Below are 15,013 nucleotides of genomic sequence, written 5' to 3' on the forward strand. Positions count from 1 at the left end.
TGTATGGCCATAGCCTAAGCAAAGGTCATGCTCCTAAAGATATGAATAATTGCCTCTCCCGCATAAGCCCACAACCTCAATATTGATGCTTGAGAAAGGAAAACAAAACAAAAGAAGGAAACACCCTGAATATTGGAAGAACAACTGGCTTGCTCCTTCGTTATTGATGCTTGTAGTATTTACATTTACACTGGACCTGCCACAGATGTAACAGGAGTCTCAAGGAGTAACATAGTTGAGTCGTTTACATACAGCCAGCCAGGCCCAGGTGGCCAGGCAGGAACTCAACTATTATGTAGCCAGGGCCAAGGGTGTTGGTCTGCAGCCAGCAGCCACCACACTCCATCCAGGTGCTGCTGTTCCTCCTCAATCCTGGCCAGATGCCACCGCTACAGCTACTACTGCTACACGTCCAATTCTCGTAACAGGTCTGTCTCTGAAGGTTTCCATCTGGACATCTTTAGATCCACGCCTTAAAAACCTTGCAGACCAAATTGTACCCACCAGAAAAATATATTCCGTTTCGCTTCGCTCCACATGCTACGTACGAGTACAGCTGCATTTGGAAGGCTCGCTTGTCGCAGCTACTCCGCTGCTGACGCCTCGGCCCTTCTCCGCATGCGAGCGCCCCACGACAGGTTCTCTTCTGAATCCTTCGCCACGCTCCTCCTCTTCAGCTCGGCGATCTGGTCCTCCCAGGACCTTCTCCACCCAGATCCCTCTTCCTGTTCCTGTGGCCCACATGGATAACAGATCTGTGAGGAAGATTACTTCTCAGATAATCTTACGCATGACATGCATGAAAACGACTCCCCCACGCTCTTCTGCAAGTTGCTATTTCACTCGTTATCCGTGACCTATTTTTGTGAAGCTCTTCGACCACAGAAAATTCCTAGCCGTTCCCTATTCGCAAGTACATCACATCAACGCGAAACTTATATCCATTGATTTATCGTATGTCACGAAACGAAACGGTAAATTTCAGCCGCTCCTGGCTCGAATCTAAATTTTTTTGTATGTATTAGTAAGTTCATCAATCTTCAAAGCACTGTAAAGTTAAAAGGCAGCTTTGAACACCCAATATCCACAGCTGAGTCACAAACCATAAGAGATCTTCGTAAAAATCCAAAACAACAAAAAAAAACGAGAGACCTATGCTGATGGCTCCCACAAGAATGGAGTCGGGAGACGGAATAAGCGAGGCAAGCCTTATCCCTGTATTTTTTCGAAAGCCATGCTTCGGCGAACACATTAATTAGAGCATCTCAAAGAGTCATTCTAAAACCAACTCTCTAAATCATCATTTGGAGTGTCATTTGCATATAAATCATTTTCTATATCTTTCCACTCTCCAACAGTTTTTCTATATATCATGTGCACTCTAGAGTCATTCTTGTTCTATCTTTGACTAGTGAGAAATCCAAAATAAAAGATGGCTATATTTGGATAACCAGATAAACAAGCTGTCGGAGGACATTATTCATCAAAATCTCCAATCCCTAGAAAGATGTGTAAAGTCTCTTGGAGTTGCTTGGGGGGGGGGGGGGGGGGGGGGGGGGGGGTGGGCATCCAGATCCACTGTTGTCACCAACAAAGAAGACTACATGGGAGAACACCAGAAGGGCGCGGGCAAGGATGGAGGACAGAAGGAGCTGCAAGGACATTGTTCTGGGCCGTCGTGTGTCCAAGCCCAGTGGGCGATACCCGTCGGACATATGGTCCGTGTAAGGAGAGAGCAAGGGAGATATTTAGACTATGGTTATCTCTGTGAACGTCAAGAAATAAGAAATACAGAAACCCTCCTATCTTCTTCCTTCCCGAGCTGTTCTCTCATCTCCTCCGTAGCCGTCGTAGTTGGTCGTTAACAACTGTTTTGTAAAGGTTGCAGTTCACTCATGATGCATATGTTTGAACTCCTATCAAGGACTGTAGCTGAAACAACTAGATTTCTTCAAATGACAGATTAAGTACTTAAAGGAGCCAGATCGTACAGCCCAGAAGAACTGATGGATCCCCTCAGTTACAGATCAATGATCTGAAGTCTGCAAACGCCCTCTTGCCTCCATTAGAATACCAACAAATTCCAGACTGGGACACTAAGTTCAGCAAATTCGCTTCACGTATAATTAGGAAGAATTTAGCACATGTTTTTCCATTGACAATCTATAAACAATAGAAGTTAAAGATCACAGCATGAACCCAACAACCAATCGTAATCCTGACTAGAAGATTGCACCTCTACCAATCGGATTGGAACCAAACACAACGCAATGCAACCAAGCGCCAACGCCATGAAAAGCACCAAGTACCCAAGTAACAAGTGAGGAGAGCAGTGATCCAAACCTGGTAATGGTAGTAGGCGTGGTGGGATTGGGAACGGCGCCCGGAGAAGGCGAGGCGGCAGACGCCGCGGGCGAGTGCACGGTCGTAGCTGGCGCGGCGGCTTGGGTCGGAGAGCGTCTCGTAGGCCTCCTGCACCTCGATGAAGCGGCGCGTGTTCTCGGCCGCGGCGCCCGGAGGGGACACGTCTGGGTGGTACTTTAGCGCCAGCCGCCTGTAGGACGCCCGAACATCATCGGGGCTCCCATCCGCTGAGATCCCGAGCAGGTCGTAGAACGTCCGCGGTGCTGTCTGCTCCTGCTCCTCCGTGCGCACGCCGCCGCCGTCCTCACGCCGGACGCCCCGCGCGCGCAGGCGGAGGCGCAGGCGCAGCGCTTCCGGCTGTGGCGTGTTCCACGGGCGCCGGAACGCGATGCGGCCCGCGGCGGGGACGGCGGCGGCGGAGGAAGTGGGGGGAGTGGCGGCGAGGTGGGGCATGTGGTTTTCTTGCTGGGCTTCGCTTGCTGGTTTGGTTTCTCAGTGCGGTTTGCTTTCCGCAGATCTTAAGCGCCAACCGCCAATAAATATTATATATATAATACTGTTCTAAATTAATTTTGCTTTAAAAAATAATGGATTCATATACACGTGTCTAGATTTTGGCTCCATCCCCGATATAGTTATCCATTATTAAAAAAGAATGTGTTTAGATTTATTATCATTTATTTAAATATGAACATAAAAATTAAGAGTTAAAACGGGTACTCTCTATCCTAATATGCTATTTGGTTTAGGCTTTTGTTTTTGTTCATATTCAAACGGATGAAATTGAATATAGACACCTAGTGTTTATATAATATTATATAAATCTATTAAAATCCTAACACAAACTAATCAGCGACAAATAAAAAAACAGAGAAAGTATCTATTAACACTATAAAACAAATACTATTTTAAGACAAAATAAGTACTATTTTTGAACATAGGGCCTATATAGTAAGTTCAATTTTGTACGAAACAGACGTGGTACCACAACAGCAGCGTAGACCATGTAAAAGATACGACGATATTTTCTGATCAAATCTTGTCGCGTGAAAATTATTGTTTCACATGGTGTAAGCGTAGTATTCATATTCATGTAAAACTAGGTGAGTGCCCGTGCGTTGCAACGGAAATATATAATACTACAATAACTTATGTACAACTGTTTTAACGAGAATATATAATATTACGATAATCTCTACTACTCTACAAGACTCTAACGTAGACCATCTGTGCACCGTAATTCTGCCTCCCTCCTTCTCGCCCCCTCACACAAGCCTCACTGCCTCCGAAATGTCGCCCACGCCTCGGCCGCCACACGCAGCCCCGAAACCTCGTCGTCTCCCCGGTCCTCGGCGTCCCCGGTCCTCGGCGTCCAGACATAGAATTGAAAAAACATGAAACAGTTACCCCGAGAAACATTAGGCACTCATCAGCTCCTTCATGTGCATGAGAGTTAGTTGTCTCGTCCACATTTACCTTTTCAAGCTTTGATCAAAGATTTAATGCCAATAATTAACTCTACTTTCTGCGGGTGATACCAGATACAAACATGCATCAATTAATAATTAATAAAAAAAGAATAAGGAAGAGTTAGTTGTCTCGTCCACATTTACCTCTGGAGCTTCTTCATGTAGAACTCGAGCTCTTTACCCTCAAGGATGTAGCTGGCCAATAAAAGGAAATGCCACTGTAGTTAGCCTCGAGGATGTAGCTGGACAATAAAAAGAAATGCCCAGCAACTGCCAGGAAATTTAAGCTACTGAAGCGAGGTGAAATGGTCCAGTAGTCCTTACCCATCAGCTCGGCCACACTGCCCAGGACGAGCAGAAATGTAGGCCAACAATCTCCCACTGCCAAATTGCTCTTCAAATACAACATGCTGATCATAGAGAAGAGATTCGTTGAAAAACTAAGCCACAAAACTGCACGTGTTAAAAACAATGCATTAATAAGATATCTATCAATCAGCTATTCACCAAATACAATACTTCATGAACCATTAAGTCAACCTATTCTAAGGGCATGCTTTGATAAACCAGTTTTGAAGGTTGTTGGAGATGCTCCAACAACAAACTAAAGGTGACATCGAAGTAGCTAACTCATAGTTGAGTTGAAGAAAAACATATTACTATCAGAATTGTTATGTCATGGCCTCATGGGTAACCACGATGACACGATTGATTCGATCAGCTAAATTCCATTGCACAATATTTACTTAAGACCTCTGTTCCAGCCTTCTGAGAATTATTAACCCAAAATCACATATACGCTTGGCAGCACCAGCTCTTGTGCAATTTGAGATAAGTCTCGTATGTTTTATTTTCGATTTATACAACAATGCTGATTGGTTGGGTACCAGCTGATAAATATTTTAGAGTTAATTAAGGTTCATGAAAGTGATTCCTGGCTACAGTATCACATGAATTTTTTTAGATTGGTTCCCTGAATCATCTGATCATAACAGTCCTAGTGTTGGACTTCATAATGTCCATGCGTGGAAGGTAAATTGGTGTACTTTGATTTGTTGTTTCACTCAGATTGCTCTACTTTATACAAGTGCAACCATCCTAGTAAGGATACAAAATTTCAAATAATCAATTGTTGTACACCGGCCGGGCTTGGGATTTGATGGTCTGACCCAATTAGTAAGGCACAGTTGCAGTGATTGTTCTGTACCTGGGGTCTGTCAGGACGGAGCAAACGTTAACAAAGCCCCACTTTTCTCATCGTCTCCTCCAAATCCAGCATGTAGTACTCGTCCAGGAAAAGGCTCGGTACTCTTCATCAGAGTGAACAAAACTGGGGATAGTTCCTGAAATACATGGAAATAAATGTCACCATCTAAGGTGTGTCGTTGAAACATGGTGCTGCTGATGGCTACTGAAGCTTACCTCAAGTACTTTACTTCGGCTGCAAAGGATTTTATAATGAAAAATGGAGTTTTGTACGTTACAGTCGATTCTTGAACAAGTTTGCACACTTGTACTCTATGAAAAGCGAGACAAAAGAAACTCCTACCGAATTGTCTGTTAAGGCGATTGTTCCTCCTGGGCGAAGGACCCTGAATGCTTCCTTCACCAATCGGGTTATCGCTCGTGCTGGGCACTCATGGCACTGCAGGTTTTTTTTAGAATTATGGTACTCCATAGAATCTCGAATATAGCCATAAATTTGTGGTAACCGCTACTACAGATTTTAAATCCATGTAATAAAGAAGAATATTTTGAATCTGGTAGAAATTTACCACATAAGCAAGGGAGACAAGGTCAAATGAATCTGAAGACAGCCCGGTCGCTTCACCATTGGCATGAACCCAGCGAATAGGCTTTGGCCGTGACAGTTTTTCTTCCTTTTGTGCCTCCACAGCAAGAAAGTACGGTGATAGGTCGAGCCCCTGCATCATTCAGAAACACTACTACAGTTTACTCTTTTGGTGAACATTGGTTGCTTGTGAATGATCCATGCACAGAAGGAGATTTTGGGGCTTACAACAGCTTGAGCTGATGGGAACTTCTCGACGAGGTATCTGGTGCTTACTCCAACAGAGCAGCCAATGTCCAGGATGTCATTTACCTGAGAGCTCCCCAAGTACTTCAGATGATGCTCCTCAATTACATTCAGCCAGTTGCCGCGGACGATTTGGTTGGCCTCTTCGATTGATGTAGCCTCAGGTATGGCCCTCTTTGCGATCGACATTGTTGCAGGCTTGGCCTCTGCTGCAGCCTAGCTCATTCAACATCAAATTGTCAGTATGAGCGTGCACAAAATATGATATCCTTCAGCTGTTTTTTTCAACGGCGTCACATTCTCAAGATTTTAGAGAAAGAACGGTAACCTAGGATTGTTACGAAAAGTTGAGCTGCAGATTATCAGAGTACATAAGAAAACAATGAGAAGCTGACAACAACAAATAAAAAGTGAATTACCAGCCATGATAGATTCCCTTTGTCATAGGCATGAAACGGGTTGAGATAGTCTGATCAAGAGAAATGAGGCGTTAGCAATATGTCACTCCAGTTTACTTTACTTCGTCATCTCCCTCCACGGGATGTTCGACTTCTCCGTTGTCCTACACGCATGCATTCTCTCACCGACATCTCTGCCATCCCCAAGGAGAACAAGTGAAGAACTGCATAAATGTCTAGAAAGAGCGGCAGAGGTTTCTATTTTGTACGACTACCTGATGATGACCTCGCGGGAGGCGAGCTTCAATACCGAGTAGAGCGGCTTGAACGTGATGAGCGCGCCAACCAGACGCGACATCATGGCCTCGTCGGACAACACCGGCTGTTCCAGTGCCCCCTCAGGTAAAACCTCAAACGGAAAGATACAAATTTTCACTACAGTGACCCTTCTAATAATTCATTAAAATACATACATAATTTCCATAATTTAAGTAGCTTGCTGTTCAATTAGAAGCATCACGCTACGGTTTCAGGATTGAAGGGGTAATCGATAAGGCTGAACCTCATAAAGCAGTGGAGGTAAATGTAATCTACCAACCTAAGGCCCTGGCCCAGCAAAGCACTAAACAAATCTAGAGATATACAGAAAACCCATATGTCGAAATAGTGAGTGTCAAAAAACCTTTCTCATATTCTACAATTTTAAATACAAACTAAGTAATGAAAAAAACCTTGCTCATATTCTTGCAATCTACCGTCAACCTCCTCCACTTCTAGAGCGCAAAATTCCTTCCACCGTTATTCCTACAAGAAAATATTCATATTTCAAAATTGTCATCCATATAAATACATATTATAGTACGCTCTTAGCCGGGTTGAGCGTGCGCTCGTCGACCCAGCCCTTGTAGACCCAGAGAGTTTGCCTATTGTGATTTCAATTACCGTGCAACCAACACTCCATATATCAGCAAAACTGTACCAATGGATAATAAGTATTAATTCAAATTTATTTGGAAGAAACAGAATGTATTGTAAGGTGTTCTGAGTTTGCCATTATCACCATGTTATAAAAGACCTATCTACTGCAAATCCAATAAATAGCACAAACAACTTGTTAGTCAAGGGCTTACTTGAGGCACCCAGATAACGCACCGAACAGGAAATGCAGATAACCATGACCTACATTTGTCGATAGAGAGGAACTGAGGTTGCTGAACTAAGTACAGGTCTTGCACATCTGTTGTAATTACTGAAAATTTCTGTTTCAGAAACACCACAACATGTAGACAACTTCAGAGAGGGACATACAGAGAGAGCAAACAGAAACATGTTGCTGCTGCTGGCTAACAGATGCAAAGCAAGAATGTCTCATTATTTCTCCTACAATTAAAAAATTAATTGGGCATAAGCTTTACTGTTTCTAGGACAATGTAATGGTGAAGTGATTAGGCTGCAAGCAAACTCTAGTGCCGCACTGGCACTCTCTACAAACATGCATGAAGACAGTACACTGCTACAACTCAAAATTAGGCATAAGAGAAGGGATTTAGAACTGATTCAGCATAGAAACTTGGAACTCAAATAAATGAATGGATCAGAATTATTGAGGAGCTGCAGCTTTTCTAAGCGTATGATACAGTCATGGATCACAAAGTTATGAAGCATACAGTACAAGTAGTGACCTATTTTCTTGCTTAAATGGATTGCAAGTATCTAACCATATAAACTTAATTTTAACAGCAAAATGCTAAACATACAACATGAATTGTGGCCGTGGCTCGCTGCCGCTTGGTGCTTGGAGCTCGCTCTAAATTCGTCACCAAACACCATCCGCCCCCACAACACATCACCCCACCACCGTCGCATGTGAACGTATGACGACATACAGCCAGAGCCCAGCCTAGAGGCTGAATGGTGTGAGCAAAGTGCAATGCTCGGTGTTTCTCAGCCGGCCCTCTGCAAGGCAAATTTGGCCGTTATCATTGCTGCCTCCCGGATGTCCAGGAAAAGGGCTCTCTAGGCATTATGAGCGACAGAACACAGCGCAGTCGGCGAAAGAATCGCGTCACCTGTGGTTCTGCTGTGTGAACACATGTATTTATTTTCCCCAAACTTTCCCCCTTTATTATTCTCGAAAAAATACTACTACTAACCATGTCTCTGTGCTCGAGAAGCACATGGTGTTGCATTGGAGACGGCATGTGCTTACATGCCCCGATGTTGGAGTCTTTGGATAGTTTCATCAGTCTATGGGCACAGTGCAGCTAGCGTCGCAGAAAAGACTCTATTGTCGTATCCTTTGAATGCACAAGCATAAACATGAACCTATCACCGCTTAGAAACTGAATCTAGATCTAGATTTATCATAGAGCAGTTCTACTGATGAATCTAAAAATTATCATAAAAAGTGTTCAGCTAGCTATCATCTTCAGGTCCACGCAAGAGTATTTTAGTTAAAAATGGGTATTACTCTTGTGGTAAGGTAATAGTGTTATTAAATAACTGCATAAAACACACAGATGAGAATGGCACAAATCAGTAGCAAAAAATACAGTATCAAAATACATAAATGAATGCATTTTAAACATTCAAAACAGCACAGCAGAAGCAGCTAACATCACAGTAAAAAAATCAAGTAATACCAGTCCAAATACAGGAAGAGAAATCTTACACAGAGGAATGCCGAGGGAAGACGGGAAGGAAGGCGGTGCGGTGGATCTCGTCGCCGGCGAGATGAGGCTAGTGGATAGATGAAGAAGACATGGTGGCATCGACAGCGACCTCACCTGGGTCAAGTGTCGTGGCGTCGACGCAGGTGCACCTCTAATTGCCGGCGACATTATTATCACCTCTAATTATAAAAGACTCTTTGTTATGATCACTGACAAGAGGATCTGAAACAACAGTCTTTTTACAAATTATCCGATAAAATGGCAAGATCATCTTTTATATCCATGCGCCACCAGTGGTCTGCCTGTGTGGGTGCGTATGTTTCCATCAGCTCAGCTGTGTCATCGGCTTGCTGGCACCTGCATCATATGCAGCTTTGTAAGATATTTACAGTAACCAACTGCAGTAGATCAAAGAAAACAAGATATTTTTTACAACACACCAAATACTATATGCTGGTAGAACCCAAGTTTCAATATGGACATGTGTTTCAGTATGAACAAGCTGCCGATGCACAATATTTTTTGGCGTGTTCAATGATATTCATAGTAAATACCTCATCTCAAATTAAAGGCTATTTTCGCATTTCTAGGTACAATAGCTTTAGGACAGAGGGTGAGATAAAAAAGAAGAGAAAACAGTCAACAGAGTAGCAAGTACTTCATCCTAGAAAGAATGCAATTCTAGTACAACTTCCCATGGGCCATGGGTAGAAAGATCCGGTGGCTAGAATGGCTAGATCCAGACCGCTCTGCCTTCCACAAACCAACATGTGACAACGGAGCCAGAAACGCATCTACCTAGAAAACAAAAACATGCTTTGAAGTCAGGCTGAGGTATCACACAGACCCAAGAAGAAAATGGAGAAAACACAACACAAGTAACAAAACCATTTTTTCCTACATGATTATCCTAGATTATGCAGCCATGAACAGAGTTAACAGTTATCTTTGTAGATTGAGCTTAATAACCTAGGTCCATGGTTTGAGACATGTGGCAATATGCCATTCATATATAAGGGCTACCTTAACATGATATCAAATGCAATCCAAAAGGGTATGTAATTACTTCTGATGCAACAACAGGATGCCCCATGTACCATAAGCAGGAAAAATTGTGACTGAATTAACGAGACACTTATTGCAAGAACTAAATAAAAATTACATACCCTTGATAGAAAACAAGTTAAGTCATGCTATGAAGAACTTCTCAAATAGGAATCTTAAACATGTGGAACAGGTGCTCAACACATTTAGCAACCAGTTGTTGATGACTCGTAACTTTGCAGCCTTCATAATGCGCACAATTGATGCATCAATTGCATACCTCCTGTCTTTGTCAACATTTTCAACACCTTTTTTCTTCTCATCAACAGGAGGCGATGGAATCCGAAAAGAGTGACAACAAAATATTAGTATAATAACTAAACTCTAAGTCTACCGAACAGTGAAAGAATAGTGAAACAGGAAATACCTTAATTCTTATCATTCTGTTAGTAAATTTAAAATTGAACTAAAAACATCATTAGGCGAAATTGAACTAAAAAACCTCATCTAGCCTTATCTCCAAGATTTTAAATCGTCGATCATCATAAGCGATCAGATGGAGGCCAGTTCACATCGATCGACAGGACTGAAACTAACAGGACCATCCACACTTGCACATAATACAAAGATTAATAAGAGATTACATAAGAACTAAGTAGTGAATCAGACACCCATTGCTGACCTTGTTAATCAACCCATTGCCAATGAAGGTGTTGCCAATCTTCTTGAACAACCTGTACAATGCCTCGACCTCGTTCACGCTAACTTCAAGAATGACAAGCAGAGGAAACCCAACCAGGCAGGAAAATGATGACTAACACTGAATAGAAAAGGTAAAGGAACACCTCCAGCTATCAAAATTTTAAAGCAATGTGAAGTCCTCAAAGAACCAGGACAACACTCATGATTTTTTATAACTAAGGGAATTGTATATCATCAATTCATTCTAAAAGACAAGACAATCAAATGAACTAAGCAAAGCACGAGATACGAAAATTCAAAGCACATAGTACGATACCCGTGCGTTGTGACGACACACAATTATTAGATAAAATATTAGAGTGCAGCAATTAACTAAAAACAAACAACATATATATTATCATCGACCTCAATATCTCAAATTTTTTTACCAACAACAAATACTGCACTAAACTGGTACAAATCAAAATACACTACAGTATGAATATCACAAAAAGTCTAACAACATATATATTATCATTGACCAAACATCAAAAAAAATCTTCTTTATAGTTGTTTTACTAATTTTCATGTAGAAACTACAATTAAGAAAACATATGCAGAAACTACAATTAAGAAAACATCCTACCAGATGCATCTATTGCAGCTTTTTTGCATCTTCATAAGTAATTCTGTATTGATCAGATATATCTTGCATAATTTATCATTATATCTTTCATAATTTATCTGTACCTTAAAGATACAGCTGCAATCTTCACTGTCAAAGGGCATAAAAAACCAATGCAACAATTTGCACTAATGCTGAAGATAAATATATGAAGTGTGTGCAACATCTCTGCACCATATAGTTAGGACATCTTTTGAATGATATTTAAAATAACTCATATCATGTTTCTAGGATGTTCAAATCAAATGCATACTAATGGAACACAGTATACGAGCACATCCACTCACCTTGGATGTCAATTCATCCAAAGCTGGGTAAGCATTCGTCTCAAGCTCAATAGTGCGCGCGTCAAGGAAACTGCAGATTGCTTCCAGAGTAACCTCCATTACACAGAACTCAAAAGGAGATTCTATAGAGTTTATGAAATCAGATTAAGACTGAGCACGGCAATATGTCAGTTGTGTTAGCATGAGGTTATTGCTACATCAGTAATTATACTTTCATATGTTTCTACTGAATAGGGAGAGCACCAAAGAACAATACAATGGTTTCAGATCGAACTGATAAGTGAAAGAATGAACCATCAAAACAACATAAATTATCACTGAAACCTGATTTAAGATTTAAAATCATATAAACCCACGAGTAGCCCGATGGAGCTCACCCATTTGACATCACAACACGATGACTTCCACCGGATTCAGTTGAATCGTCCTCCACAAGGCCACCGGTAGTGCTTGTGCGTGCGACACAGGAGCGAGTCCTCCACGAGGTGGGCAGGGGCTGCATCTCGTCGCGTCCGTACATGTATTGTTGAGTAGGGCCACACCCGGCTAGGTGGATCTGTGCAGCATGGAGACGACGGTGGTGGCCGCAGGCTCGCGAACGCTCAGGGAGTGGGGCAAGGAGAAGGTGCGGGGATTGAGATGTTAGAGTTGATAGTAGCGACGACCCTCCACTTGTGTCGCGCCCTTGACCCTACGAGCTCCTAAAGGAGGCGGCCTAGGTGGGGGTGGGGTGGGTGTTGAGGAGGCAGAGGAAGGAGGTGGACTCTGCTGCGGCGAGTCTTTCGCCACTAGGCGACAACGCGCGACGCAGGGAGACCTTCCTGGTCGGACGCCAGAGTGGTCTTGACCCCGCGAGGTCCTCAAGGAGGTGGTCCAAGTGGGGGTGGCATTAAGGAGGCGGAGGAAGGAGGTGGACACCGTTGCAATGAGGCTGAGGAAGGAGGCGAGGGAAGGAGATGTGTTAGGGTTTAGCACCTGCATCTCGCGGTAGGTCGCTGGGTGAGGACGCGGGCTGTCGCGTCGGGGCATCAATTCGCTGGCGGGCATCACGCGACGGGGGTGGGGGGCACCGTGGTCGGGGAGGACAATGTCGGGGGCACGACCTCGCGCTGGCGATGGTTTCGGGGAGGAAGAAGCGCGCAGCAGCGACAGTGGTGAGGGCGAGCGTGGGAGAGCTAAACACGCGGTGAGGGAGTGGGAGGTTGGGGCGGGGTCTGGGGCACGGGCCACGGGCGGGGGCACGACGGGGGTGTGGACGCCCTCGTTGCACGCTTATAGAGTAGTAAAGATTGTTACGGTGGTGCCTCCGCAAGAAAAATAGATGACATTTTCCATTGCATTCTCTAGTAAGACAATATAATAAAATCATTTGTTAAGTGTTTGGTTTGAGGAATAGTTGTGACTATCCATCGTGAATCTATTTATCCAACTTTACGTGTCAGTATTGGTTATTATGGTAGTTTGCAAAAAATAAGTTGGCAATAAATCAACTCATTTTATTGTTTATTGTCTCAAGCGGAGGATCAAGACAAATCGCTCCGTGCTGATGGTTGTCTTCACAAGGCCGTGCCGTCACTTTTTATTTGGTCGGTAGGTTAGAACTTATTTATTGTATATTAGCTTTTCGGGTTTGTTTTCTTTTAGGACATGCAAAATCCAATGAAAATAAGTGTCTCTTACGGCATGTACACCCTAATTAAATGATAGGTCTTTTGAGGGATCTTTAAAAAGGCTAAGTGAAGAAAATTAAGAGACGAGATATTTGCGAATAGTTCATTTTTCGAAGGAAAAATAGAAACTCCTTAGAAAATTAGGTTTCAAGCTAGTCCTAAATTGTTATTCACTGCATTCCTTTTTGTTAACGTTTTGCTTGTTTTCACTCGCGGATTATGGATTTCACCTTTGCAAGCTGAAAGGACATGTGTTGTTGCATGACTTGGCTACAATTAACGTGACGTGGGTTATTGCAATCTGGTTGCAATCAGAGACTTTAACTTGCTCGTTTGGTTTTAATTCATATCAGCTTCTACTGCTTGTATAGTTTTTTTTTGTTTTTATAAAGTATTTTTTTTCTATGGATTGCAGCTGCAGCAGTTCAAAAAGTCAGCTTTAATCCGAAGCGAACTCTGGTGAGAGATGTTTCAGCTTGCAGATTTGTAACATGTTGCAAGCTAGTTAGATTTCATATTCTAAGCTAAAATAAATAGATCCAGCTTGGAGTATGGAAACTGTTGGATCTTTTATGGGCTTGGCCCATTTATTGAATAAACTCTAAGGTGTGTAATGGTGGAGAATACCAATAGTACCACATTGGAAGTCCAAGGGTCTTTTTGCTTGACTTATATGGTGGGATTTATTCCACTTAACTTGAGAAGTCAAGAAATGGACAAGGGCGTGCCACACGCGCGCGCGCCGCCGCCGGCCGGGCGTGGCGGGCGGACGTGCGGGGTGTGGTTGTGTTAATTTTTAGCACTCACTAACCGCGTTAACCTTTCAGTTGCCTGTCGAGAGCTGACCAACCCTTGGCGTGACTCGGCGACCTTTCTCCTTCAGCTTCCCTCTGCAAGCGGTTAAATAGAGGAGCACCCCTGTCACTCGGTACACGCGAGAACACACTTTCAGAATCATAGTCCAGCCGCCGAGTGAAGGTATTTCCATCTCGTGACTCTGCGCGCACAGAGAAGCGAGAGGGCAGGTGCCTCCGAAGCCGGTGCCGTTCGAGACCTTGCACGGGGGATCGGCAATTAGGTTTTTGGGGAGCGACTACGCGACTGCCCAAAACATCTTCAACATGACAAAAGAAGCTGGCCAAGGATCTGGATCATCAGAGCGCATCGGAGGGTATGATCAATTTATTTACTTACTGTTTTGCGTTCTGGAGATTACATATGTTTCATATATTCATCTATGCTGTTTCATATGTAGGAATGATTTTATCTTATCTGTTCTGTCTTATTATAATATGATAGATCCGTCTGTTTTAATTTTACAGTCATGCTGTTTATGTTTCTATCTGTTTATTTTCAATTGTTCATTCAGTCTACATGTTTATCGTATTTATATGATTTATATAATTCATATGCTTTATGTTCTCATGATCCATATTGTTATGGATATATTTGGTGTCATAATTAATTATCTTTTATATGTCATCATCATAATATTAATTTATGGAATTAAAATGATACGAAAAATGCCTATAAATCTAACAATCCAAAAACCTAATGTTAGGCATTTTTCTATCAGAGGTTTTGCTGCTGTGCTAGAGCCTGATCCTTTTGATGGTAAAAACTTCTTGATATGGAAAGCTAAGATGGAATTGTGGCTAACTGCAATGTCTTGTTTCCATGCCGCTGAGGGCAAGCCTGCCAACTT

The 15,013-nt window shown here is 42.8% G+C and overlaps 1 protein-coding gene and 1 pseudogene across 2 annotated transcripts; both read right to left on the minus strand.

Annotated features, from left to right (window-relative positions):
* Positions 1 to 130: 130 nt before the first annotated feature.
* LOC103649927 (chaperone protein dnaJ 20, chloroplastic) lies at positions 131 to 2,914 on the minus strand. Of its 2 annotated transcripts, none has more exons than XM_008675612.2 (2): positions 2,344 to 2,914; positions 131 to 731 (listed from the first exon to the last, which is right to left on the minus strand). In XM_008675612.2, exons 1-2 carry the CDS (start codon positions 2,815 to 2,817, stop codon positions 585 to 587), a joined length of 621 nt encoding a protein of 206 aa, XP_008673834.1. In that variant the 5' UTR covers positions 2,818 to 2,914; the 3' UTR covers positions 131 to 584. The 2 variants fall into 2 exon arrangements, with proteins under 2 accessions (XP_008673834.1, XP_020405761.1); XM_020550172.3 differs by having other exon boundaries at positions 131 to 755; positions 2,344 to 2,878.
* Positions 2,915 to 5,006: 2,092 nt separating this feature from the next.
* On the minus strand, positions 5,007 to 6,400 carry LOC103649928 (demethylmenaquinone methyltransferase-like; annotated as a pseudogene).
* Between the last annotated feature and the right edge of the window lie 8,613 nt (positions 6,401 to 15,013).

Source organism: Zea mays, chromosome 3 (genome assembly GCF_902167145.1).
Source record: "Zea mays cultivar B73 chromosome 3, Zm-B73-REFERENCE-NAM-5.0, whole genome shotgun sequence".
NCBI classification, from domain to species: domain Eukaryota; kingdom Viridiplantae; phylum Streptophyta; class Magnoliopsida; order Poales; family Poaceae; genus Zea; species Zea mays.